Genomic DNA, 27,900 nt, shown 5'->3' with positions numbered 1-27,900 from the left:
GAACCGCGCAAATTCAACTCGTGCATTCGCACTTTCACATTCTTCCCCTCGGGGAAGTGCGGGGAATTTTTTTTACTGATGTTTGTACCTGCACCCCACTCCTGCTATAGGCCCATAGGGGCCGAAGTGTGTCCAAATAAATCTAATAAATAAATGTAGTGTCGGAGACTTGTATCAGGTTTTTGCGTTCGCTATGGGTTTGCACAAATTGACAGAATTAGAATATGTCGTGAAATCCTGCTCGACAGCTGTCACCATGCAGTAATTAACGCAGCACGATGCTTCTTTCTCTCCACATATTTATTGCTTCTTTTGTTAATAGGGAAGAACATGACTACAGATACGGTCATTCACCACTTAAGGTGAGTAGCTGCCACCTTCCGGAACCAGATGTCACTCATGGGCTCCCAGCATCTTGAGGACCCAATAGGCGGTGGCTATTCCCATCTCCTTGCTGAGGGGAATGTGGTCCATTATGCATGTCTGAAAAGAGTTCCGGCCATAATAGCATTGCTTGTTCAGTTTTTATGAACCGGTATGGAATTCAGCTGCTAATACAGTGCACAAGGTCACAAATGGCATGCCATTAACGAGCGAAAGCCAGAGGTGGAGGACGAGAATGAAATGGATGACTTTATTAGGAGGAGGCCAAAAGGCCCTGTTGTGAGAGATGAAAAAAGGGTAGGGGAAGATGATTCATATGAGTCTTTACTGCACTGTCAATGTTCACTTAGCACGTTAATCTGGTTCTGCCAACAGGGGTACCAAATGCACCGTTGAAGTAGTGGCGAGGTCACTCTACTACGACAATCACCCGGGTATTCAAAAGGAGCCGTTCAAGAGCCACAAAGGGTTTGTTTGGTGGTCATCTACAGAGGGAGTGAACGATCCGCCATCATACTACTTTATAGAGACCTGTTTTTAGACCGAATTTTGTGATTTGCTGTAACATTTGGAGGTTGTTTCTGACATGTTGGACGTGGTCCTCAGAAGTCGTCGGGCGTACTTGCGTTGTAAGGAACTGGTCGTGGTCAGCTGAGTAAGCTGAACATGCCCACATGAGGTGGTAAAGGTTCGGTGTATTGTTGCTGCCCCAATACTTCCAAAGTACATATGTAAGAGGAGAAAAACCTTTATCCTAAGCATATCAGCACCAATGTAATGACATTGTCTTTCTTTAGATATGATCGCTGGCTATTGTCACATCAGTATTTCTTCCTTTTTTCTCGAAATAGTTACCCCCCTTAGCCCACCATTTTCCCATTTGGATTGTCGCTCAGTTTTAATTCTTAACTTTCTCACTTCTCAATAAAATTTTTATTCTTTCCCTCTCCCTTTTTCTGAATAAACATTTTCCTCCTCCTCCTCCTCCTCCTACAAAATCAGATGCCAGCCCGACTTGGCCAATCACCCATAATGAATACGCGCCAGTGTCACCTTGGCTCCAATCAACCAACCTACAAACCATGTCAGCGCGGAACTGGCAGGGTGAAAGTGGCTCCCATTCACAGGATTCCACATGCTGCCTTCGCCACATGGCCCCTAGTGACCATCCCAAGCTGACCCTCCGGAATGGGGCTGCACAGCAACATCTCCAATCGCTCGCTATCGAAAATGGTGGGGTTGGTTGCAGAGGAGGAAACAGGGATGAATGGTGTGAGATCTTTATTTATTTTAAGTGCGAATGCACTTCTTAAGCGAGCCTGAAGCGTCCGCCGCCGTCCGCATAGCAACAGCTGCGGGTGCGCGCGCTCCTCGTCTTCCTTGGCAACGGGGGGAGATGGGCGCGCGCTGCCTGGCCGCTGACATGGTACATACCCACGTGGGGGATTGGCCAGGAATCTCTTCGTCTTTCTTGGCAACGGGGGGAGATGGGCGCGCGCTGCCTGGCCGCTGACATGGCGCATACCCACGTGGGGGATTGGCCAGGAATCGGGCGTGAGAAGGGCTAATGCACCCGCTTAAAGGAGTACTGACACGAAATTTCAAAGCTGAGATCCGCTCTAGCAATCAAGTACAACGACAACACAAATAGGTGTCTGTGAATAAATGCATTTTTCTTTCTTTGTAGTTGTGTGTGTGTGTGTGATCTCTATTTCGCGACCATTACCGAACCGCGCAAATTCAACTCGTGCATTCGCACTTTCACATTCTTCCCCTCGGGGAAATGCGGGAAGTTTTTTTTATTTATTTATACAGGTACCTACATCGCCCTCACGGGCATTATTGTAGGGGGGAAAACAGGCAAAGGAATACAGTACCGTCAATATAACAAAAAATGGTTGCGGGTAAAAGGCTGTATGGTTGAAACAACAAAGTGTTGACTTACACTGTCATAAATAAGGCATCACATTGCAAATACAAAGTAAAAACGCAAAAAAGAAGAGTGCTATCGGTTACACAGGGCAATAAAATAAAATAAAAAGCAATTAGTACGGAACGCATCAGAAATGTACAGTAGGGATTAGTTCAACAAAAAATTGTGCAAATTTCTAACAAAAGATGAGGGAGGCGCAGAGACAATTTCCTCTGGCAAGCCGTTCCACTCATGCGTGGTCCTTGGAAAAAAGGCGTATTTCAATGCGTTGATCCTGGACGCGTATTCACGCAGTTTTAAAGAATGGTCAATACGGGGTGACACATAGGTAGGTGGTCTTATATACTGATCCTTGTCGATGCCTGTTCTGTTCATGAATATGCTGTAAAATAGGGACAGTCGTAGGTATTTTCGCCGGTCAGCTAACAGAGGCCATTGTAATCCTGAACGAATGTCAGCTTATCTTACGGTGAAGTTATAATTGCTTGCCACAAAGCGTGCTGCTCGTGCCTGTACACGCTCTAGGGCTTCTATATTTGATTTTGTTGAGGGGTGCCAGGCACTGCAAGCATATTCCAATATGGGACGCACATTGGATATGTATAGTGTTTCTTTCAACTTAGTTGGTGCCTGTCTAAAATTGCGCCTCAAAAAATTTAGCACGCGACTAGCCTTTAATGTTAAGTAATTAATATGAGCGTTCCAAGACAGGTTGGCAGAAAAAATGATGCCTTGATATTTATATTCTGATGCAACCGGCAAGGCAGCCCCGGCCATGACGTAATTTGAAATCCGAGGCTATTTTTTGTTCGTAAACCTCACCAATTTACACTTCGACACATTTAATGTCATTCTCCATGAATCACACCAAAAAACTATAGAGTTCAAGTCATTCTGCAATTGAACGGTGTCCGCTTCAGAGGTAATGTTATTGTAAATGCAGCAATCGTCAGCGTACAATCGAACACGGCTACAGAGATTGTCAGAGATATCATTTATAAAAATAAGAAAAAGCAGGGGCCCCAAAACTGACCCTTGCGGCACTCCTGACAATACACCGACGCTTGATGAGCACACACCGTCAAGAATCACGCACTGCTGTCTTTCAGAAAGGTACGCTTCGATCCACATGAGAAGGGCATTAGGTATACCTAGACAACGAAGCTTTTGCAACAATAACACATGTGACACGGAATCAAATGCCTCCTGGAAATCCAGAAATATACAGTCAACCTGAAGGCATGAGTTAATAGAAGCTGCAATGTCGTGCGTAAACTCGACCAATTGTGTATCGCACGAAAAACCCACCCTGAAACCGTGTTGCAATGGGGAAAAGAAGTATTACTTTGTAGATGATTCATTAAGTTTGTGTAAATGATATGTTCCAGTGTCTTGTAGCACAAGCTTGTCAGAGAAATAGGCCTGTAGTTACACTTTTTTGTTTTATCTCCGCTTTTATATACTGGAGTTACGTTGGCATTTTTCCAATCAGCTGGTAAAACGCATTGTTCAAGCGACGTTTTGTACATGAGTGTTAAATAAGGGGCGATAGACACACTGCGCAGTTTTTCAAGACGAAGTTGGATATACAATCAGGACCAGGAGCAGAGTGAACATTTATTTTTTCCAACATGATCACGACACCGCGTTCGGAAATTTCTATGTCGTTCATTTGCGGGAGCGCGCCAACATTCTGGCATACACTACGTGTGTTAACTGGCTGCGAGAACACAGACTGAAAGTATGTATTGAAACTCTCAGCTTTGGCTTCCGTGTTAGAATCGTAATTTATCCCGTCCATGGTGCCAGGAATAGTGGGTCTAGAACTACTTTTATTTTTCACGTATTTCCACACTTCCTTAGGGTTGGTTTTAAGTTTCTCGCCTAGATGACAAAGGTACATTTCTTGTGCTCTGCGCATAGCTTTTGTCACCATTTTGCCTATCGCCTTCATTCTTGAAAGCAACGCAGGATCAGGCATGCGGCAATACTTTCGATACAACCGATTCTTTCTATTTATCTTTGATCGGAGTTCCCTACTGAGCCATGGCTTATCATTGCGTCACCTGGCCGAAATGATACGCGAAGGAATGAAAGTTTGGGTCAATGACAATATCTTTGTTTTGAAGAAATTCCACTGCGCATTCATGCCTAACGATGAACTATGCGATTGGAACTCAGGACAAAATGCATCCAGTTCACGCGACAGTGATGGGTAGTCACCTTTTTCATAAGAGAACACTTTGCGGGGTGCCTCAGCGCGGCGGCTTTTAGCACTACAAGACATTTTAGGGATAACAACGTCATGGTCGCTGATACCAGGGACTGTGACAACAGAGGCTTTAATCGCGCTCTTCTACCAACTGGGGAAGAGTACCCAGCTGTTTACATAATGGACGGCTGTCTTCGTACTGATTGGGTAGCATGCCATTGAGTAAGCGAGTTGAGGGCAGGACCATCGTTATATCTGTCGATACATTACCTAATACTCCCGCCTGAGTTTCGGGAGGGGGCCAGGAAGTCTTTTCTTATGATCTGTACATACTGCTAGAACGTCCCTTCGTAAGTGACCATAGCTTAACTTTACCCTCCTTTACAGCTGTTTCCGGGTGTGTTGACGCTCCGGCGCCGCGCTCCTAGGTGCACAAACTCAAACGCACTCTACCAAGAAGGGGGACGGAACCCTATACTATAGTATACCTCCCTCTCTGGAAGCGCTTGGTCTCCCCCTACCCGACCGGAACTTCTTGTACGCCTTCTGTGAGTCTGTGACCACATTGGTAGTCCCCCTTGCGTTATGGTTAGGGTAATCGCCGACTCTTCCTTCCTCCCACGTCACTGACTTAAAACGATGTCTTAGCACCCCGCGCCCGGTTTTCAGCATTGCCGCTGCTGTGGTCACCCCTTTGTTTTTGGAGGCTTCCGTTAATACGACTCACTTGTCGCTTTCCACGCAGCCGGATGATAGCACTATCACTGTCCCTACACGTGCAATCATGGTGAGTCGGATTCATGTTTCTTGCGAGAGGCCTAGTTTTGAGTGCGCCTAATTATCCGTCCCCAGATTTTCTCGATCGGTCAGTTCTGCCACGCTCCAGCCGATTCTTCCCAAAACAGGCTTAACTTTTTCTGACTCAGCCGCTGTTTTTGGTTGCACAGGCGGCCTGTGAGAAGCTTGTCTACTTTAATCTCTAGCGCCATCTGCAGTCCTTCGGCGCACTCATGCGGACTCCGGTGGCTTGTTAAGCCGCCTTACCTCTCTCATTGTGACCACCTCTCTCTATTTTCATTTATTTATTTATTTATTTATTTATTTATTTATTTATTTATTTATTTATTAACTGCAAGGGCCCAGGACATAAATAAGCGGTGATTTGCTTACGCAAAAAAAACTCAATTAAACTGCCCTTGTGAAAACTAAGCAAACCACGTAAACAGTAGGTACAACAACTAAAAAAAAGGGATCGCCATCGCCCTGCGAAAGTGGGTACAGCAAAGGTATCGTAAACCGCTACAAATGGTGATGGAGGAGGGAATGAAATGTTTCTCGTCGTCTCGGCGGGCTTGTGGCTTGCGCTCGGCCAGTGTTGCTAGATAAGGATACACAGTATCGGCACTCTTTTCTCCTATTTGAAATTGAAATTAAAATTTGAAATTTGGCATTTGAAATGGATGATGCTGTGGTCGCTTCCCGTGCATGCATGAGCACGTCCATTTCTATCACTTATGTTAATCTCGGTAGGCCTGAACCTGTTGACTTCGTGTCACGCGGTACGCTGTCGGCGATGTAGGTAAATGGTTGGGAGCTACTGCGAAAATGCACCTTACTTAGTAGTATTGTGTTGTTCAGGGCAGTGCCGTTTTATTTACAGCGGGTACTGCCCCCCCTAGTAAAGTGGGTGTTGACGTCTCTCATGAATAATAATTAATCGCCTTCGGATCTTCGGCGAATAGGCTTGACTAGTTGGTCAAAGCCGGGTGGGTTGTTCTCAGTGGGAGAGCTGTAAATGCGTAGCCCAAACAGACTTATTTGCTGTTTACGCCCTGGTGTTACTTTCACATTTTCCAGTCCCGATATTGGCGCCCAGTGGCGTGCACAAGCCCTGACAGTGTCCCCGTTGCCGGAGTTTCGCAGGGTTTAGAGTCACGTACGGAGTCTGCAACGTGTTCCGTTTGCCTTTAAATAGAATGAGACGTGGCTGCTAGAGAAAATTAGCGCAGTTGTTTTTCCTAATATACCTGCATCGATGATAGAAGCACCGTAGAACCAATCTTGATGTTTGTAGAACTAATATGCGCGAGAGCTATGGTCGGGCCTTGGTTAAAACCGTGAATGCTCCGGCGAACCGTACCCGTCGAGAGATGCAGTTATGGATGCAGATCGTACGTTCTCCTTACATGAGAAAAAGTGGGGAACCGTTCCGGCAAGTGAACCCGTATTTCCGGCTACCCTAGTTCTTCTGACTTCAGGCGCATAGTTTATCAATTACTTTCTTAGATTTTGTTCATCTGCGACGCGAATCTTCATTGTCATGGCATATCCAGCCGGTTTCACTCGGGGGATGGCGAGATGGAGTGCTGAATCGGAGTGACCGCCACTTGGTTCTGCCCAGAACGCTCCCACCTTCATTGCCCCCAATAGAATATCTCGAATGTTTCCTGGCAACGCCTTTTTTTTCTCCCACGGCAGTCTTCTCCGATGTGACCTTGATAGAGGTGTCATCCACTGCGACCGAACGACGGTGCCTAGAAACGCTCTTTCGTGGCTTCTATAGTAGAGCCCCGCTGACCATTTGTGCACCTGCACCACACACAGCCGCAACGCTAGTCTTCAAGGTGAGGGCTGCTACGCTGTGCTTACACCGCGCAAATCTTTATCACTGCCAGTTTAGTCGTGATTCTCGGTTGTTTAATAAAGGGACTCTGCAACACTTTCGATAAACGCTTTCGCTTCTTCCAGCGCGTCAGGGAGCACCGCAAAAGCTATATAGTTCCTTCCGTTTCTGCTTTGCTTTTGTGGCTTGCTTTTTAAAGTGGCTATCGAATGCGTTCATTGCCGCAACTGAAGGAAAGCCCACGAATACCCGCTACGCCGCTGTAATGGCGTAAGTCCAGCAGTAGCTGAACGCGAAAACAGGAAAAAAAGAAATATCTTTTGAGCAAATTTCTAAGTTATCTGGTGGGAATTGAGAAGTAATTTTTGGCTGAGGTACTTTGCGACCTCCAATCCAAGGACTGGATGTGTGAGTAGACTACGTTCTGCAGGCATTTAAGATTCATAAAAAAAGATGAAAAAAAAAGTGTTGCAGCGCTCCCTTAGGCAGCAGTTAAACCTTTTCCCGTGCTGCGGCTCAAAGATAGACTACTTCATTGAGACGCCATTTTACTGGTGTTTTCGATAGCAGAGCCTATACAAGCTGGTATTGAGGGCATATGGGAGCTGCTTTCGGTAGCATAGTTGATAGAGGCTCATGAAAGGAAGTATAGAAGCTGTCGGTAAATATTGTGCACATTCCCTTGTTCCTCGTCTGTATACTTCTGCATACTTCTGAACGAAGCCTGTATTATATAGAAAAAGTAGCACTTACGCCGATGGCAGTAGATACAACTTCCGGGTCATGCTTGAACTCAGCTTGGCCTTTCTGCAAAAGAAGACCAACAGCTTCGGTTATAATGTGTGAGCAGAAGACAAGACAAGAAATAGCATACACACACACACACACGCACACACATTTATATATATATATATATATATATATATATATATATATATATATATATATATATATATATATATATATATATATATATATATAAACATATATATAAATAACCAGCCCATCTGCGCCCACTGCAGGGCAAAGCCCTCTACCGCGCATCTCCAATTATCCTGGTCCTGTACTAACTGCGACCAATTTACTCCTGCAAAATTCTTCATGTCATCTGCCCATCTAATATTCTGTCGGCCTTTGCAACCACGCTTGCCTTCCCTATATAGAAATATATATATTAATTGTAGTGCGAAAGACGAGCAAGTGGCGCGCAGCCATCATGCGAGCACTAACGAACAACAGATTAGCTACGCGGCCACAACAGTCAGCATTGTCCCTGTGATTGGCGAATTGGTACGGATTGGCGAATTGGATTGGCGAATTGATTGCGGAATTGGTAAGGCATTCGAGATCTAATCGAAAGGCGTGGGTTCGGTCCCCACTCTGGGCGCGTGTTTTTCTTTCTTTCTTTCTCACGTAATTATTAGAAAAAAAAATAATATTGTAACGTCACTAACACTAAAAAAAATATTCTAACCATTCCCCTATGCCTTCTTTGGCGTTGTAGACTGCCGGCATTTCTTTCTGTATTTCCTGACGAGCCCCTCATTTCCAAACCATATATATATATATATAATATATATATATATATATATATATATATATATATATATATATATATATATATATATATATATATATATATATATATATATATATATATATATATATATATATATATATATATATATATGATCTGTAGCAACGTATTCAGTCACAAGCGTGCACCTCACTTGCGTCTGCAGAAGGCCGCGTAAGGGAAATAAAACACCAGGGGTGTTTCTATGGTGTCAGTTTCGCACGGGCTTTGTCAGGGATTCTGCAACAAGTAGCTGTAATGATCTCAGTGTCGAGGCTGTATGCTTTGTGTCCACGCCGGCAGAAGTCTTGTCCACAAAACTAGACGGAAAAAATGCTAGCGCGTTGCGATCTCATAACAATACGCATCGCGATACTATGGAACATTCAAGCCCCTACAGCCCCTTCTTATGCAAGCGCGTTCTGGCGGCCGTAAAATATTGGTTCAAAAAAATCAAAGCTAGTGCCACGCTTGTGAAATATGATGAAACAGCAAAACTTTAGTCGGCGCTCCCAGGCGAGTGAGCGTTGAAGTTCTAGCCCCTCTGCGTTTGCTGTTTCCGTAGCGCGTACGAGCGAACGTTCACCGGCGAGCCCACTGTGACCTTCCAACCAATCGGTTTCAATGGCGGGAAAGCCCATCTGATTTCCACGCTATCTCTTACATTCTCCTTTCATCCCCACCTCCTGGCACGCCTGCGGAGATCGTGTACCGGACGGCTGTCGATGCGATGGCGCCATCTGTCAGCCCAGTGATGTACCTTCGACTGTGCGCAACGGACGGTATTTGATGCAGTGGCGCTATCGGTCGGCTCAACAATGTACCTTCCTCTGGCGTGATAGACACCGCTGGACATTGCGCGCCCCTAGAAATCTCCGCTGTTAGAAGGTGGAGTTGCACGATCCGGAGAGTGTGAGCCGGTGATTGCACGCCAGGAAAGGGAAACAGCTGCGCAGATTAGGGTAAGTCACTATCAATCGTGCGTTACGACCCGCCTTCTAGGGTAAAGTTATCGAGAAGTGTATTGCAACAAAATGGAAAGTCGGACGAGTTGGTACGTATTCATGATGAAATGTCACAGCGCAATAAACGATCAGGGACACAGCAAAAATTCACAAGACGGGTGCTGTCTTGTGAATTTGTTCTTTGTCCCTCATCGTTTATTGCGCTGTTACATTTATCATGTATCGAGAAGGGCGCGAAGGATGCTACTGGTGACGGCTAACGAGCGGAACGAGCTTCGCGGAGTTCTTCCCACTGGAGCGAGCCAAGCGGTGACGGGCACGACCGCAAATTTAAGACAGAGAGGTCAACACAATGCCCAACTAGGCTTCCTTCCTGACATTATCGTAAAATTCACATCATCGCCCACAATTTTAACAGCGATGCTTTTAAGGCTAGCACTTGGGCCTGCGAACGTGCGCAGAAAAAAATTGCCGAGCGATGATGTCATCGCGCACGGCGGCACCGCGGCTTTACCGTAGCATTGCTTCGCCGCGCTCGGGCATGACTCTTGTCGTCACCTGTCGGTTGCGCGATACAGCTGATACAAACACGGCTTTCGAAGCACGTCGCGGGGTGGCTCACTGCATCGCTTGTTTTGACGAGGGGTGTAATTTTGGCGGTGCAAAGAGAATAATTAATGCCAAAATGAAAGAAGCGAAAGGGCTGAGAAGCGATACCGCTAATCAATTTCTTAAGTAGCGTCCCACACGCCAGACCACACGAGCCTAACAATGGCCACCGAACGAGACGAAAAATTTCGAGCAAACGCTTGTCCCTCTCCGCCCTCCGCCACTTTTCGAGCTTCATCACAATGCCGGTAGGCATGCGTACAATGTACATAGTTTAATGACCGGATGTTTATTGCTTTTAAAAAGAGGGGGGGCGAGGGTAACGACGACACGACGCAGAAAACTTGGCCGAGTCTCCAAGCAGAACCAGGCATAAACTTCGTCGAACTAATAATAAGCTAGGTGGGGCCACCAACTTCGCTGTTCATTAGCCTTCGCGCCTCTAGTGCGAAGCTGCCCCAATTTTTTACCCTTAACGTAGGAATTGTTCACGTCTATAAGATAGAGAATTTGAGTGTGATGGACTTACGAAGAAGTTGACTAGGTGTGGGTGGCTGCAGGTGATGAGAAGTTTCCTGTACTCTTCTGGCTTCTGTTAGCAGAATATACAGGAACAAAGTCAGAGGACCAGCATGAAGCAATATAGGATGGAATGAAATAGCCTTTCAGCGCTGTAACTGAGACAGTTAAGTATTATGTCGCTGTTTTGCTTAAATACGCTTTATTTCCATGTTATAAATATTCCATGATTGCGTCAAATAACCGGGTAACACCGGTTCATGATTTCCAAAATCTTCATCACTTTGTGCAGTTAGATTTCTTTTGCCCTGCGCAAGAACTTTGGAGCCTTGTAGCGAAAAAAAGGTATTTTCTTGTTTAGTTTAGGTTGCCGGAACTTCCAAAAAGGAGGCAAATGAAAAAGAAACTGTGTAGGATTGCGTTCACTCGCAATCCAGCATAGTAGACTTACGAGGTAGTTGCAGTGCGTGGCTCGTCCTGAGAAGAGGTTTTTTAATGTGGGAAGGCGAGACATAACTCGCAAAAGCATAATTTTTATAAATACGTACAAAGTTTCATTTTCTATATCCCACCCACAACACCATGTCAATAAACGTACAACGCCCTCCTTCTTGAAGTTCCTTGTTATGACTCCTCCAGTCTAATACATCTCACAGTATATGTAAAAACTGGTTAAATAAGAACTGATGTACGTATAATTCGCGTTATAGCGAAATACTCATATCATGTTAATACTTTTTTGTCGAAGGGAAGGTTGGCTTTATAATATTTTAAGGACCTGAAAGTCCCAGCACTTTTTTAATTACGAGATAAATGTGAATGAACAAATTAGAAGGAAGCAAACCACTGTTAGAAACGCATTTGGCTTGCCATGAGGCCAGTATCATATTCAGGTTGCAGTACGGTCACAGTACTTGCGATTGCCGATCGTAAATAATGAAGTCGTGTCAGCGAACTACCCACATTGGCATACCCCCCTCTCTAGGACTAATTACGCAAAGCAAGGGTGCAATATCATCTGCCTTACGCCCTAAACCAACTATTTCTCGGTAACATAAAACCGGAAAACTTAACACCTCAATCTAGGAAAGAATAAAGTGTTCATTTGACGCGGTTTTGCTAAATGTGCATACGGGTTATTTGTCGTTGCATTTACGCTTTTTTTGTTGTACCACGGTACTGATTAGAAATTCTGTAGGTTGTAAACCAGGAGTATAATTGTTCGTATGTAAGCTGCATTGTATTTTGTTCCTGTTAGAAACTGTTATGTTCATTTTGACCTTGCTTGTTGTCTACTCCGTTGGTCGCCTGTGGTTACATTTCTCTGTTCATTCATTTTTCTATGTCTGAAATGACATTTGCTTTAAATTAGGGGTCACCAGTGCTGCGCTCGCGTCGACTTATCTACAAAGGATGGTGTCCTTGTCAGGCCAACGTCTGTGTTGGATTTCTGTCCCACTCCTTATATCACGAAATATAGATACAAAAAAAAATTAAAAATTCAACTGGAATTTGAAATAAACTTTGAACTTCACTTACGTTAGAGCTCGATTCATGCTTATCGTGACAAGCAGTGTAGTCCACACACAGCGTCTTCATAGCCTGAAAAGCGAATTGTAAGAATGGTATTCGAAAATATGGAATTTACAGCTTACTTTTTTACGGTTCATAGAACCATCACAGGAAAGCAACAATGGTGCTGAAGTTTGGTACTTGCGCTGGTCATAAACGCGCGATTTTAGGCAGACCAATCTGTTGTTGAATAAATGAGAGATAGCGAGAGAGAATAAACATCTTTAATTGCGAGCTCATTGGTGCATGATGGTGATACATCCCTTGGGGGTTGCGTCCTTTAGCTCGAACATATTGCCGCGAACCATGTATGGGTTTGTTTACTTATTGTTTGTTTTTACTGCCCGGCCACGCCCGGCTCTGTCATGTGCGCCCCAAGCGAAGCGCATCTTCCGTTCTTTTTTTATGCCACACGGGCTATCTCATTCAGATAAGCAGACTGTTTCGCCATAACGCCACTAGCCCAGAATAATCTTCTCTGATCTACAATTTTCTGGGTGTAAATCAACGGTTCTGGAAACACTCGCGCCGAAAGATAAAAGCCTGCAGAGCAGACGCCGCGGCATTCGAATCGCTGGAGCTCGCCTGCACACGTCACTTTGTTGACTGCTGCTTCACCGCCTGTGCATTCTTTGAGTAGTTCGGGGAGCACAAGTTCGCTCCAATAAACTTGTTTTCCTTGAAGACAACTACGTCGTCTTTGACTTCGTGACAATATTTATTGCTTCCTAGTAACGAATCTTTCGGGTGGCCTCCTCATTCCACGAGGCCATTGGCACGGGCTGTGTCTTCTTCCCTATCCACCAACTTGGGCTGGACGTCGAGGGAAGGGCTGGCCAAGGCGCTCTTCCAAAGCTCATAAGTGTGGAAGGGATTGGGCGGGTCAAGTGGGGTTTGTGTACAGCCACCGCCCATAAAAAAAGTGTACCGTATTCCCCACAGAAGCGGCACAAACGGGAACACAGGGTGGGGGCTGTGCATTGATTTCTGCTCGGGTGAGGTAAGCATTGGTTTGAAGGGTGCTAAGTATCCTATCGTGGCCCTTGGGTAGTTATTTGTACGGTGGGGCCTACATTTGTGTCTGTAGCTGATAGTGCGTGGTAATGTCATGATATGAGCCTAGAGGAAGCGGCCGCAGATCTTTGTCTTCGGGTGCTCGGCCGGTCAATTCTCGAGCTGTGAGATGGGCAATCTCGTTCCGTGAGACTCCAAGGTGCGTAGGCGCCCTGGTTATCTTGAGGGTCTTGTCAGTGGCATCTGTATCTGTTGCAGAATTTTAACTAAAGTTGAGACCGTTATTACCCACTCTCAACAGGCTTGTAGCAAGTTTTCCTGCGGCCGAAGACACAAGACTGCACTTTGACCGAGATCCCCTTCTTGCTGGCTGATCATTCCCTCTCTATCAGCATGCGTGAGGTTAAGAGGACCGAGCTGGGCGGCCGTGCGAACGCGCCGTGCGAACGCGTGTATATAGATGAGTTGAACAAACCTCCATTTCATCCCTCGTGGCAGAGGGAGGGGGAAGGGTACGTGTTGGAAGCGAGGACAAGCAGCTGCATGGCAGGGGTGGCTGAAACGTATCGTCCTTTGGCATTCGCGGTGAAGCAAACAGAAACACGGCCAATTTTAAATGCAGAGCATTTCAGTAACTCACGATGTCACCCGTGTTGACGTCCGTAGGCGTCCGTAGTCGTAGTCCGCAACCCTCCCCCTACACTATATAAAAAAAATACTATCCGGCGCCTGGTTCCGATCCCTCGACCCTGCGGGCGGAACGCAATGTACATGGTGCTCTACCCACTGCGCCACAAAGCCGACACATAATGGGAGGCTGCGAACGCGCCTTATATCCTTGACTCATTCAAATTACTGCTGACGAGCGCTCTCTCGTCAGCAGTTGCCACAAGTGCAACAACATTAACGTAACGCAAACTACTTAACGTCGTGCGCCCCCGGAAATGCTCTGCATTTGATCGTGCCCCTCGCTAGGGGGATGTTTCACTGCGTCGCCATGCGAACAGTTTGCCATTATAGTTTTCGCCCGCTCCGGTCGGTGTCGCCACGGTTCAAATCACGGCAGGGGAGCTGCGCGGGCGTTCGTTGATCGGCTTGCGTTCCGGCGTGGTGTTTTTTTCGGAACGTGGAAGCGAATAAAGCCATCAAAGCTATCTTTTGAACTTTTTTAAACATGGTAGTTGAACCCGGAAATTTTGGTTGCTCTGTCTGTATGACTATGTATGCATGTATGTATGTACGTATGTGTGTATGTATGTATGTATGTATGTATGTATGTATGTATGTATGTATATAGGTATGTATGCACGTATGAATGTATGCATGTATGTATGTGTGTATGCATGCATGTTTGTATGCATGCATGTATGCATGTATTAAGGTACGAATGCTTGTATGTCTGTATGTATGTTCGTACGTATTTATACATGTATGTACGTTTGTATTTATGTACGTGTGCTTGTATGTATGTATGTATGTACGTAGGTATATAACACAATTCTGCAACGAGAAGTTTACATGGGCAAAACTTTTCCAACCCACTACAGCTGGAAACGCTCTCCATACTAGTCAACACTTCAGCAAAAAGGAATAATGAGGCATATTTGAGGCAAAACATCAGTGCAGAACTGGCATTCGCAGTGTTCTTTTAATTGAAAGAAATATGGGGTGGCTATTCGAAATAGCAAATAAAAATTCGTGTTTAACACAACGTTTTGATCAAAAAATTCAAAAATCCCGCGCGTCCACGCCAGAGCCTAGGTGTCTTGGCGTCATTCCAAGAAGTCAAACAATAGAGGCATTTTTTTAACCTGAACTAGCTGCACTGGGGGCAAGCAGTGCAGCATATTGTCGCGTGGATTGTGTGTTAAGCAGGGCAATCCCCTGTTTAAGGTATGTAAGGGTCATTCCACTTGGTACAATCTCCAAGTGATGGATACGTGCCGTGTTTCTAGGATAGCCATCTAGTACGAAGACGACGACACAAACGCGTGGCCCGGGCCCCCCGCGCGCTTCTCTCGGTCAGCCATTTTTGCTGAGACTTGACGTGCTCTCTCGCCTTCCCATTTTAGGCGCCCTGCCCCTAATAAATCGGTGCAACACCGTACAGCCGATTTTGCCTGCGTCTATCGGGACGCAACACTGGTGGAGGAGCCGGGTACACCCATGCCTGGATCGCAGTCGGACACCAGCCCCGAAAGGCCTCGTCTCGTCGACACCCCCGTGCATCGGACCAGTCGCCGGACGCTCGGTCTGTCCCCAGAACTCTCGGGCCTGCCTAACAACGTGCCCCGGAGTCAACCTCCGGTGTTAACACCTCAGCCTCAATCTCGACCGCCTCCGGTGATGGCCACCTCACCTCCGGTGTTAACACCTCAGCCTCAATCTCGACCGCCTCCCGTGATGACCACCTCCCAGGTGATATTCCATCAGCCCCGCACCCTGAACGTGTTCCATGGTGAGGTGTTCGAAGATGTTGAAGACTGGCTCGCGCATTTTGAGCGTGTTGCGGATTTCAACCAATGGGGCGATCGCGAGAAGATGCGGCAAGTGTACTACTCGCTGGAGGACGGTGCTCGCACATGGTACGAGAATCACGAGAGGAGATTGGAGACTTGGAACGACTTCTGTCAGGAGCTCCAGGAAACCTTTCCGAACACCGATCGACGAGACCAAGCGCTGCGTTTGCTGGAGTCGCGTTTTCAAAAGCCCAACGAGAGTGTCGCCATGTTTTCAGAGGACATGGCTCGCCTTTTCCTCCGCGCTGATCCAGCCATGTCTGAGCCAAAAAAACTCCGATACCTTATGCATGGAGTCAAGGAGCAGCTGTTTGCTGGGCTTGTTAGAAACCCACCACGCACGGTGCAGGAGTTTATCAAGGAGGCCACGGCTATCGAGCGGGCTGTGCAGGAGCGTAGCCGGCAATATGCCCGTATTACAACCAGAAGTCGCGCCGATGTCGCTAGTATGACCTGTGACGAGAGCTCCTTGCGGGACCTAATACGGTCAGTTCTTCGCGAAGAGCTAAATAACCTTGGTATTTCGTCCCAGCAGTCGGCTCCTTCTTTGGCCAGGATGGTGCGGGAGGAGATACACCAAGTGTTCTCACCCCCCGATCCGCCGACGCAACATTTCCCTACAAGTTACGCCGCGTCTATTCGTCAGCAAGCTCCAACACTGCCGACTCCACCACCCCCGCCACGTCGCCAGTCACCTTTGCCGGTACATCCTTGGCCCGCACAGAAACCTGCTGTCCCGCCACGTCGCCAGTCACCCCTGCCGGTACATCCTTGGCCCACACAGGAACCTGCTGTACGTCCGCCAGTACGAAAGACGGACTTGTGGCGCACGGCAGACGGGCGGCCGTTGTGCTACCACTGTGGTGAACCTGGCCACATACAGCGACGCTGCCCCTATCGCGACATTGGTCTTCCGGGATTCTCTCCTACAGCTCCTCGTCCGCGGTTTGGACAGCGGCCTGCCGAAATCGCCGATTATCTTGCCGCACAAAACGCTACATCTCCCGACAGTCGTCGGTCACGCTCGCCGTCTCCCGCAGCCCACTTCTCGCCGACCCGTCGTAAACCTCGAGACAGCCGCCCGGGGAGGTTTTCCAGCCCCCGGCGGAAAAACTAGGCGAAGCAACCTCCGGAGGCAAGGTTGCTGAAGATCGCAAATGTAAAGACCTTCAAGCGACGCAGACGACGACTCAAGATATAGCGACGAAGACCCGACGGATTACCGACATATTATCACCCCAATGCAAGTACACGACGACGACGCCACTGAATACTGACAGAGTCGCCAATGCCGACCTTCCTATTACCATCGACGGGCATGAGGTGACCGCGTTACTCGACACCGGCGCGGATTATTCAATCATTAGCCAAGAACTTGCCGACCGTTTACGGAAGGTCAAGACTCCGTGGGATGGTCCGGAGTTTCGATCTGCGGGAGGTCACCTCATGACGCCAGTTGGGAAGTGTACAGCACGGATTGGTTTGGGGGGCGCTGACTTTGTTAGTACTTTCGTCGTTCTTCCGCGGTGCTGCAAGGACCTGATATTGGGCATGGATTTTCTGCGCGAGCACAATGCCGTTATAGATCTCGGAGAGCGCCTGGTGAGATTGTCCACAAGCCTGCCTCGTAAACAGCTTACCGACCAGCGCCGTTTGCCCCTTCGTATCGCCGATGAAGACGTGAGCCTGCCACCGCGATCCTGCGCATTCCTTTCAATATCGTGCGACGATCCCTGCACCGCCGACGGGCTTGCCGAACTGCATACTGAGCTCTTTTTCGACCAGGGCTTTGCCATCGCAAGAGGCCTTGTGCGCCTGTCAGGCGGCCGCACCAATCTCTTGTTGACCAATTTCTCCAACGAACGCCGGCACATCGCGAGAGGGACTACAGTAGCATTTTTTGAAGGTATCGACAAAGGGGAATGCTGTTTTCTGCTTCAAACCAGCCCAACCACAACGACGAGCGCTAAATGCACAATCGACGTCAACTCCAACCTCTCGTCGGAAAATCACCGAGCGCTCCTTGACCTCCTTCAGCACTACGAGGATTGCTTTTCGTCCACGTCTGGTGTCCGTCAGACACATTTGACAAAACATCGAATAATCACCGAGGAAACGACGAGACCCATACGCCAGAACCCTTACCGTGTGGCTCCCAAGGAGCGCGACGCGATACGGAGGCAAGTACAGCAAATGCTGGAAGACGACGTCATCGTGCCGTCGAACAGCCCCTGGGCGTCTCCAGTCGTTTTGGTTAAAAAGAAAGATGGGACATTGCGGTTTTGCGTGGATTATCGCAAGCTCAACCAAGTGACAAAAAAAGACGTTTACCCGTTGCCTCGAATTGACGACTCGTTAAACCGACTGCGAAGCGCCCGCTATTTCTCGTCCATGGACTTAAAAAGCGGGTATTGGCAGATAGAAGTCGACGAAAGGGACCGCGAGAAAACCGCTTTTGTGACGCCGGATGGACTTTACGAATTCAAGGTTTTGCCCTTTGGATTGTGCTCAGCCCCGGCTACTTTTCAAAGACTTATGGACACCGTGCTGTCGGGCCTCAAGTGGCAAACATGCTTGGTATATCTGGATGACGTGATCGTATTTTCGACCACGTTCGAAGAACACCTCGAACGTCTTCAGTCGGTCCTCGAGGCCATAAGATCTGCCGGACTTACGCTGAAACCAGAAAAATGCCACTTTGGATACGAGGAACTGTTGTTCCTTGGCCATGTGGTCAGCTCTGCCGGAGTTCGTCCTGATCCTGGAAAGGTAGAAGCGGTCGCCCAGTTCCCCACGCCCGTCAACAAGAAAGCCGTGAGGCGTTTTCTAGGCCTGTGCTCCTACTACCGGCGATTTATTAAGAATTTTGCCCACATTGCGGCGCCCCTGACTCGTCTTACGCGGGATGATGTCGCATTCCTCTGGAGTGACGGAGAACAGAGAGCGTTCGACGAGCTGCGGCAACGGCTGCAAATGCCACCAGTACTGGGCCATTTTGACGAAAACGCCGCCACCACGCTCCATACGGACGCTAGTAACGTTGGACTCGGAGCTGTCCTTCTGCAACAGCAAGACGGTGCCGAGAGAGTTATAGCGTATGCCAGCAGAACACTCTCACGGACAGAAGCCAACTACTCGGCAACCGAAAAGGAGTGTCTCGCCGTCGTATGGGCGGTGCTGAAATTTCGACCGTACCTATATGGTCGTCCGTTCACGGTGGTCAGCGATCACCACTCACTCTGCTGGCTAATGAGCTTAAAAGACCCGTCCGGACGCCTAGCACGCTGGAGCCTTAGGCTTCAAGAATTTGATGTGACTGTCGTGTACAAGTCCGGTCAACAACACGCCGACGCCGACTGCCTCTCGCGAGCACCAGCTATTCCAGCGTCGTCAGATGACTACGGCGATGACGACGCATTTCTTGGCGTTCTGGACGCATCCTCTCTGTCGGAGCATCAACACGCAGATCCGGAGCTGCGGCAATTCATCGAATTCTTGGAAGGACGGACCTCCACCGTACCGAAGCTGTTTTCGAGAGGGGTATCATCCTTCGGATTCCGGAATGGAGTTCTTTACAGGACAAACTTTTCCCCACGTGGCAGAAGCTACCTTCTTGTGGTTCCCGCTGCCCTCAGGAACGACGTTTTGCGGGCTTGCCACGACGAGCCGACAGCGGGTCACCTAGGCTACACCCGTACCCTGGCCAGGATCCAGCAATCCTATTACTGGCCCAAGCTGGCAGCCACGGTGCGGCAACACGTACGCACGTGTCACGAGTGCCAACGTCGTAAAGCACCGCCACTCCGACCAGCGGTGTACTGCACCCTGTTCAGATTCCAGCAAAACCTTTTGAGCAGGTCGGAATGGACCTTTTGGGGCCATTTCCGACGTCATTCGCTGGTAACAAGTGGATTATAGTTGCCACGGACTACCTCACTAGGTACGCGGAAACGGAAGCCCTGAAGCGTGGAACAGCTCACGAGGTCGCCCAGTTTTTTGTTACGAAGATTCTTCTCCGCCACGGTGCTCCTGCTATCGTTATTACTGACCGAGGAAAAGCATTCACTGCTGCCCTCGTCGAGGAAATCATGCGGCTCAGCGGTACCTCCCATCGTAAGTCGACCGGGTATCACCCGCAGACAAACGGCCTTACTGAGCGCCTAAATAAGACAATAGCGGACATGCTCAGCATGTACATCGACGTGGAACACAAGACGTGGGATGCTGTGTTGCCATACGTCACGTTCGCCTATAACACGGCTCAGCAAGACACGACAAGAATGACGCCGTTCTCTCTTCTTTAAGGCCGACCTGTCACCACCATGCTGGATGCAATGTTGCCCCATGACACCACCGGCGACAACACGGAACTGCACGAATTCACGGAACGAGCAGAGGAAGCGCGGCAGCTGGCGCGCGTTCGAACAAGACGGCAACAGCTGTACGACTCCCACCGCTACAACCTCCGCCACAGGACTGCTGTGTACAAACCTGGCGACAGAGTCTGGGTATGGACTCCCGTCCGACGTCGAGGACTCTGTGAAAAACTTCTTAAACGGTACTTTGGACCATATCGGGTGCTGCGCCAGGTTACAGACGTAACGTATGAAGTTGTCGACGATGGCCTCGTGTCTCGACGCCGCCGTAACCGCTGCCCTGACGTCGTTCATGTAGTGCGCATGAAGCCATACTTCGATCGTTGACGGACTCATTTTGGGCAACACCATAAGTGCATCTATCATTTTAAATAACTCTGCGTGCATCGGGGCGATGCTATTTCGACGGGGGGGGCAAAATGTCGCGTGGATTGTGTGTTAAGCAGGGCAATCCCCTGTTTAAGGTATGTAAGGGTCATTGCACTTGGTACAGTCTCCAAGTGATGGATACGTGCCGTGTTTCTAGGATAGCCATGTTGTACGAAGACGACGACACAAACGCGTGGCCCGGGCCCCCCGCGCGCTTATCTCGGTCAGCCATTTTTGCTGAGACTTGACGTGCTCTCTCGCCTTCCCATTTTAGGCGCCCTGCCCCTAATAAATCGGTGCAACACCGTACAGCCGATTTTGCCTGCGTCTATCGGGACGCAACAATATGTTCTTTTATTTTACTAATTGATATCCTCAGTAGCACTCTGCACTGTTTTGCACGACAGTGCACTAATCTGCACGACTTCAGGTTCCAGTGGATGGTGCGCGAGCAGTGGAACTCGGGAAAGTTGAGTTCACCTGAGCAAACCTCTGCGCATTCGGACGCCCAGTCCCAGTGCGCCCTGGTCGAGAGGGTTCGGGCTCACAGAGCTGCCCTTCCGCGGCTCAGCCGCCCCTGGTAAGCCTGGCCAAAAATAAACCGTTTCTCCCTCTCTCCGCCGTGTTTATTGAGAAAGAAGCGAGCGATACGGGAAAGGAGAAGCCTGAGACGTGGGGGCGGGATGCAGAAGATAGGCATTTACGTGGCAGGGCGGCAGAAGACCATGGTCTTTCGACCACATTTGCAGCGAAGAGAACAGAACAAGACGACCCGGAAACTTGTCCCAAGTGTCCGTCTCCGGCGTCTGAAGCTGATGCAAGGCATCTTTTGTGGACGTGCGCGGGAACAAGGACAGCTCGAGAGGACGCGCTCAGAAAGGTTGGTCTCCGCTGTGGTAAACCAGATGACTACAACCGCTGGGTGCAGGAAGATAAATACTGCAGAACGATGATGGACTTTCTGCACGCCACTGGACTGCATGCATACCTGTAGACTGGAAAACCTATTAGTTTCGTGACCATCGGTGCTCTTGGCAGTCCCTCTCTACCTACTTTCTTCTCTTTCTCTTTCCTTCCGACTTTCTTCTCTCTTCCGATCTCTAGACCTCCTCTCATAAGCCGCGCGGCAAAAACACGAAGTTAAAAAAAAGAAGGCGGCCATATTTTCTTTTTGTCGTGTTCACAGTTGGTGCGACATCGGTGATGACGACGGCCACGAAACACTTCAGTGGACTGCCGATTTGAAAATGAATTCGCGGTACAAAAATGTACTACCTCTGTAAAAAAGTGCGTCTAATTTTATTTTTTTTAAACCTCAATGTGTCTGCCACTTTGTGTTTATTTACATCTGTATGTTAAACATTATTTAAAATCTAAGGAATGCGTGTTTTATATTGTGTAACAATCAGCTATTGAGGGTATTGACAGACATCGCTGAGTAATTAAGCGATGAAGACGCGACAGCAACGGGGTTTGTTGCTACTGAAACCGTAATGGCTATCGTCATGTCATGCTTCCGCGTGCTTTAATCACCGGCTAGAGAGAAGGGCAAAGTCGCGAGTGGTTTGCCGGAAACGCGAGCAGCGTTGCCGCAGGAATGGGTCCAATTCATGCAAGTCATTCCGGCCTCCATTATTCTGTACAGCTAAAGAGTAACTGAAGCTAAAGAATTACCTTTAATGGCTACATTTCGTTTCCCGGAGGCTTATAACCATTGAAATGTATTTTCAGGGGACTGGTTTGTTGCAAATACGCTTTGTACAACAAATCCTGTAAGGGACGCGGTAATCAACGTGTTGACCAAATGCTTTTGCTGCTTACGTCAGCGATCATACTGAGAGGCATTGGGTAGGTGTCCAGGAGATGAACGCATTTCTTCATAAGTTCACCAGCGATCTCTCCCGCCTTCTTCATCGTTTCGTCACCTGAAAATACATGAAACACACAAATAGAGTCCTCACCTAGGCTCGGGCGTTGCATTTCAGACAGAGGCTGCGTTAAACGAAAGCCAATAAACTAAAAGTAAATTGAACATACGAATGCGATCCCGTGTTGTGCAAATTCTATTGGTCCTTTAGATAGACCCTATTGGCCCTATTGGATATATACATCATGGCAAAAACATAACCCCGTACTGAGAAGTTACCAATATTTACTACCGTACTTTCCTAAAATTATCATAACCCACATGCAATGCAGCAGTAAATTTTCGCCAGGGCACGTCACAGTGTCTTAGCAATCACACCACGTAAGCAGACTTCCGTGCACCTCGAAAGGCGTGTTTCGTATGGACTGGGTGCAGATTAGTGGTTAGCGCACTCGCATGTCTCCGTGATTGCATGGGTTTGGCTCCCGCTCCTGGCTCAATTTTTAATTAAGGCGGGCGGAATTGTGCGGCCATCCGGTGGTCACAACGCCCCACTTTTCACCTCATGGGGCACCCCCTAGTCCCCCTCTAACTCGTGACACCACGTGACTACGGCGGCTAGGTACCGCGACCTTGGACAATGTACCACGAGAAGCCGGGTTCGTAGAATTCTCACTAATCAAAGAAACCCGAACGCATTTGAGCACCTCTTCTGGGTTGAGTTGGACTTAAAGCAACATTGCCGAGCCAAACGCGCGAAACTCCTTGTTTCGCCGCGATTGGGTGAAGGGTTTGGCGATCTTCGAGCTGGAGACGCTTGGCTTTGCAATCCCCCCTAAGGGGCCTTGAATACAGAATACAAATGTGATTTGTTCAGAAAAAACCGGGCCATCTCCACTAACGTGAAAGCTGGGGAGGAGCATAGCATGTACGCGTGGCGCCTTGTCGTTTTTGCCCACGGAGATAAAATCGTTAGGGGGTAGAGTTATACAGCTTTGCTGTAAAAGTCTCGTGTCTTTGGAGCACAAGGTGTTCTAGCGCGAGGCATTGGAAAACGACTGTCCCGGTATTTTAGTACCATGACTACATGAAACGACGACTGCGGCAGGGGACGATGACAGGCCGAGTCCCGAAGGGTCTTTGCCTCTAATATTTTGTCTTCTATTGCGGCCCCAGCGCTTGTCCGGCAGCAAAATATGCTCTATTCACTGAGAACAAAAACATTTTACACCAAATTGTTTATTCTCCCGCTAAATCGTGTGTTTCATGACACCAGTGATGACGTGTTCAGGGAAACGACCTTAAACAAAAGTAAGTATGTCGACTGAGGCTGCTGCGAGCGAGTAATGTGTCTTTCTTGCTTTCTTTACTGTCAGCCTTCAAAGATGGCGTGACAATACCGCTCAAGCATTGCTGTTCGAACTGGCTTTGTTTCGGACCGAATTTGTACCTGGCTTGGTTTTGTTACGGTTGATAGTAATCGTTCGGGAAAGATTTGGTATGCTCGACCAATAGGGTAATGGAAGTTTCGATGTCGCCTATGCCAGTTTGCCACCGTCGTGTCAGACAAGCCCAGCGTTCCCGACGGATTTGTCGCATTAGCCGTCGCGCCATACGCACGTGTACATTTATGTTTACATATTTGTTCGTAACTTTTCTTGTTCATCCCATTATTCTTCATTTTATAAAAAGTGTGTGCACTACATTTAAGCGCAAAAAAGTGGTTCTGTGAGATCATAATCCCGAGGAGCTGCCGATAATACGTCATAACTTCAGTGAGGAAAAGTAGCTCTTGTGTCGCTTGCCTATTGTCTGTTTCCCGGATTATATAGTCTATTTTATGGAAGTCAGCGTTAAAAGTGGTGCCAGTGTTACCCTAACGAGGCAATCTTTCGAATAAACCAAACTTGCATTTTGTACAAATGGCCCCTTTAAGCTTTCGAATGGCTCACATCTGTCTTGTGCGCGTTGGGCCGCTTCTCGTTCATGCCGCCGTACAACAGAGCATGGACCACGATGGCGAATTTCGCTGCTTGTGTTTCCCCTTCATTCAGCTGCGGAATGATGGCAAGTACGACCGCCTCTCACAACTGCCTAGTTTCACCTCGCGCTGTTCAACGACTCGTAATTGGGCCGTTTTTGTAGCGTAGGCTACACTGGCCGAGGTTGAGCAGTTTCGCGTGTGCCGTGAAGGGCCCTTCTGCGCAAGCGCGAGGGGCATTGGATTAAATTGGCTTGACTTGACTTAGCTTGGCTTGGATTGGATTGGATTAAAGTGGATTGTGATGGATTGTGTTGTGTCATAGCCGCGGCAGATGCACTGGCGCCGGCGCGTGCCCATGTGTGCGCCTCAATTGCGCAGTAGCCAACTCTGACGCTGCGTTGGAGCCGCTTGATAGCGGTTTCGCATGGCTAGTGAAGAGCCGTTCTGAGCATGCGCGAGGAGCAGTGACTGAACTGGACTGGATTAGACTGAATGGGACTGGACTGGACTGGACTGGACCGGATTGCTGAACCTTAGCTCACGCTACGTGTGTCCTGGCATAGCAGAGCTAAGCCACAACTAATTTTTCTCCTCAGGACGCCGATTCCGGATGCCGGATTTTTTGCTGAAGTTCGCGCCTTGGGAAGCGTCGTGCAATAAAACATCTCCGAAAAACCGTTTTAAAGACGATAGTCTTTCTTGGGCTACTTCAAGCAAGAAATTTTGGTCTGTCTGTATGTCTGTCGTCTGTGACTCGATTCAGCCACCCGGCCAAAGTAAAATTGGTATTGCGCAATAGACTTGTATACTCACAGCCAAATGTAAACGTCTAAGTCCGGTTTATATGTTTATATATACTTGTCAACTTTGTTGAACAAGAACAAGACATTACGCAAACACAAGACAGGAAATTAGTACACAAGGGACATTTACAGTGTTCCTTTATTAAAAAATTAATGGATGTTTGGTTTTTCGATAGCAAATAATATTCTACATCTACTGCAGAAACTCTCCGCCTCCTGGCGGCATATGAAAAATCACGCGGCAACAGCAATCAAAGGTTCCACTAGCTAGGTTCCACCGTCTGCTTGGAACGCACGTAGAGCACGGCCACGCGGTTCTATAAACATTGTAGTCGGCCGCCTCCATTCACGCGCGTCTCCGCCGTACTGCAGCGCTGGCATCGAGGAACCCGGCCTGTAGCAGTGGAACGCGGTAAATTCGAATTGCCTTCCGCAAACCTTTAGTGTGTTTACCTTGGGATGAGCGCGACGGTACAGGAACAGCATGAGAGGTGAGCGGAAAAGCAAAGGGGGCATTTCCTTGGCAAATGTCTACAAATACTATCGTATTTTGACGACATTTGGAACGAAAGGAGCAGGTACGCGGCCAATTTTTTCTTCGTACGGGCGCCTGCCTTAATTTTTTTCTGTAAATGGTCTATTTCAAACTTCCGCCTAAATAAATCAATTGCTCGGCAGCACTTCAGCTAAATATTTCAGTATAACAATGGTTGGCTTGCTCAATGAAGCCGCCAATAACTCTTACGAAATAACTCTTCTGAAGCCACAAATAACTCTTCAGGGATATTTACGACGGCCCATTCCATTCAGTGCAACTACAGTTATATGGGGAGGAGAAAACCATCCTTTAGTACATGAGTGGCACATTTCGTTGTGTGCAGTGATTCGGGAACTACTATACTTCATTCTCCAAACCGATCTTCTGACACGTGCGGTTTCGCTGCCACTCGATGTGGATGATTATAAAGCAGCACGGGGTTTCTGATGACGTCAATTGTGCCTCTGATCGTGGCGTTTTCTTTTTTTTTTTTCTTAAAATCTCTAATAATCATCGTGGTTAGGTTGATAAAGCGCAGAATACGACGCGCATAATTTAAATAGGTTCCCGCTTGTGCAGTCACGTTTTTCTTTACCGTGTTGACATTTAGATAAGCTACAGTATTTTCAGGAATTGTGGCGCATGTTTTATTGAGTTCTTTGTCGGATAATGCATGAACCTCAGGGGGCAGTGGCCATGGAAAGTATTCCGGTGTTTCTGCGACCCCGGCAAGCCGATTGGAGGCTAACAATAGGAGAGGCTGAACCGGATTCGAACAAAAAGCCGAGCCTTCATTTTCGTTCCAGAATATTTTCTGTGTAGAGCACTTTGATTCCATATTAGGACATCTAATCTACTCAGGAGGAATCTACTGTTTATAGTTAGTGTACTTGCACTGGAGTAAAAATGATTCTGCGACTCTGGCAGCCGGCTGCTCTCGGTGCTTGCTCGCTTTGCAAAATATGCTCTGTTACTTTTTGTAGCTACTTGCCTCGAAATCCCTCACCTACCTTGCAGCATAGAAGGGTGTGATGCAGTAAATCAGCACAGGACACTACGTACGATCAAGACCATGAAATATCACATTCAGAGTATAATCCCTTTGTTATGTTTCCAATCTTTCCACATACAACTTTTGTTCATTTCACATTCATATGCAAGCTGTATTAGGCTTATTATATTTTCACCAACACAAAGTAAGATTGAAAGGCTTACCTTGCGGTTTGAAGCACTCCTGCGCCAAGGACAGGCGAGTAACGCCTAGAAACAGGAGGCAGCAAATGATCCTCATCTTTTTCGTATTGTTGCAGCCCCAAGATGGTTTCAAGAACTGCCTTCCGCCTACCTGCCTTACACTCAAGTCTTCGCAACTGCTGTGCTGAGCCATAAAGCCACTTCTTTTATTCCCGCGTTTTCTTCTTTTTTAAATTTTTGGTCTGCCATTCGGCACACTGTCGGGTTCTAGAGCTCCACGTGGCACAATCGTGCAAAAAACAATAAAAGAGTATAGGAAGGCCATCCCGTGATTTGTAGCGGCCCTAGGGTGAGCGCGAATAGAGGAGTGCAGGCCTTGGAGACAGCTGGAACAGCAAGGAACAAACCGGTTTCAGTGCACTTCAAAATAAAAAAGATTCTGAGAATCAATTTTTGGCCTTGTCATGGCGGATTCGCTCTGGGGGCCATTTCAGCGACTGTGTCAATATCTCATCCACATGTACTCGGCAATGGAATCGTTAGGACTGATGCGGACTACTTGCTTGGTCCGACTCTTTCCCTGTGCTTTTTTTACCTTTTTTGTGTAAATGCTTATCTTCAGCGTATTGAGCACATGCACGGCTAAAATTATACTTCTTCGAAAAAGAATCGAGTCATTTATATTTCGCTGAAGGACGCCGTTCATAGAGGGAAGCCGGAAGGTTCCATTTTTCACGTCTGGGCGTGTTCTCACAAAAATCAAATACAGGCGGTGAAGGAAACTGGGGCCTTCGGTACACGCGTAGTGGAAACCTTAACAGAGTTCAACGCTGGTCGACCGCT

General features: G+C 47.9%; 1 protein-coding gene across 1 annotated transcript; it reads right to left on the bottom strand.

Moving 5' to 3' along the window:
• Positions 1-294: 294 nt before the first annotated feature.
• LOC144145185 (uncharacterized) lies at positions 295-27,220 on the bottom strand. The gene is made up of 6 exons (XM_077676706.1): positions 27,079-27,220; positions 22,493-22,596; positions 12,361-12,423; positions 10,832-10,894; positions 7,906-7,959; positions 295-483 (listed from the first exon to the last, which is right to left on the bottom strand). The coding sequence occupies exons 1-6, from the start codon at positions 27,152-27,154 to the stop codon at positions 394-396; spliced, it is 450 nt and encodes a 149-aa protein (XP_077532832.1). The 5' UTR covers positions 27,155-27,220; the 3' UTR covers positions 295-393.
• Positions 27,221-27,900: the final 680 nt, after the last annotated feature.

This window comes from Haemaphysalis longicornis, unplaced genomic scaffold, assembly GCF_048455015.1.
Source record: "Haemaphysalis longicornis isolate Haplotype H1 unplaced genomic scaffold, Haemaphysalis longicornis Haplotype H1 scaffold_7, whole genome shotgun sequence".
NCBI classification, from domain to species: Eukaryota; Metazoa; Arthropoda; class Arachnida; order Ixodida; family Ixodidae; genus Haemaphysalis; species Haemaphysalis longicornis.
The sequence above is the reverse complement of the archived record's forward strand: the minus strand, read 5'-3'. Positions and strand labels throughout refer to the sequence as shown.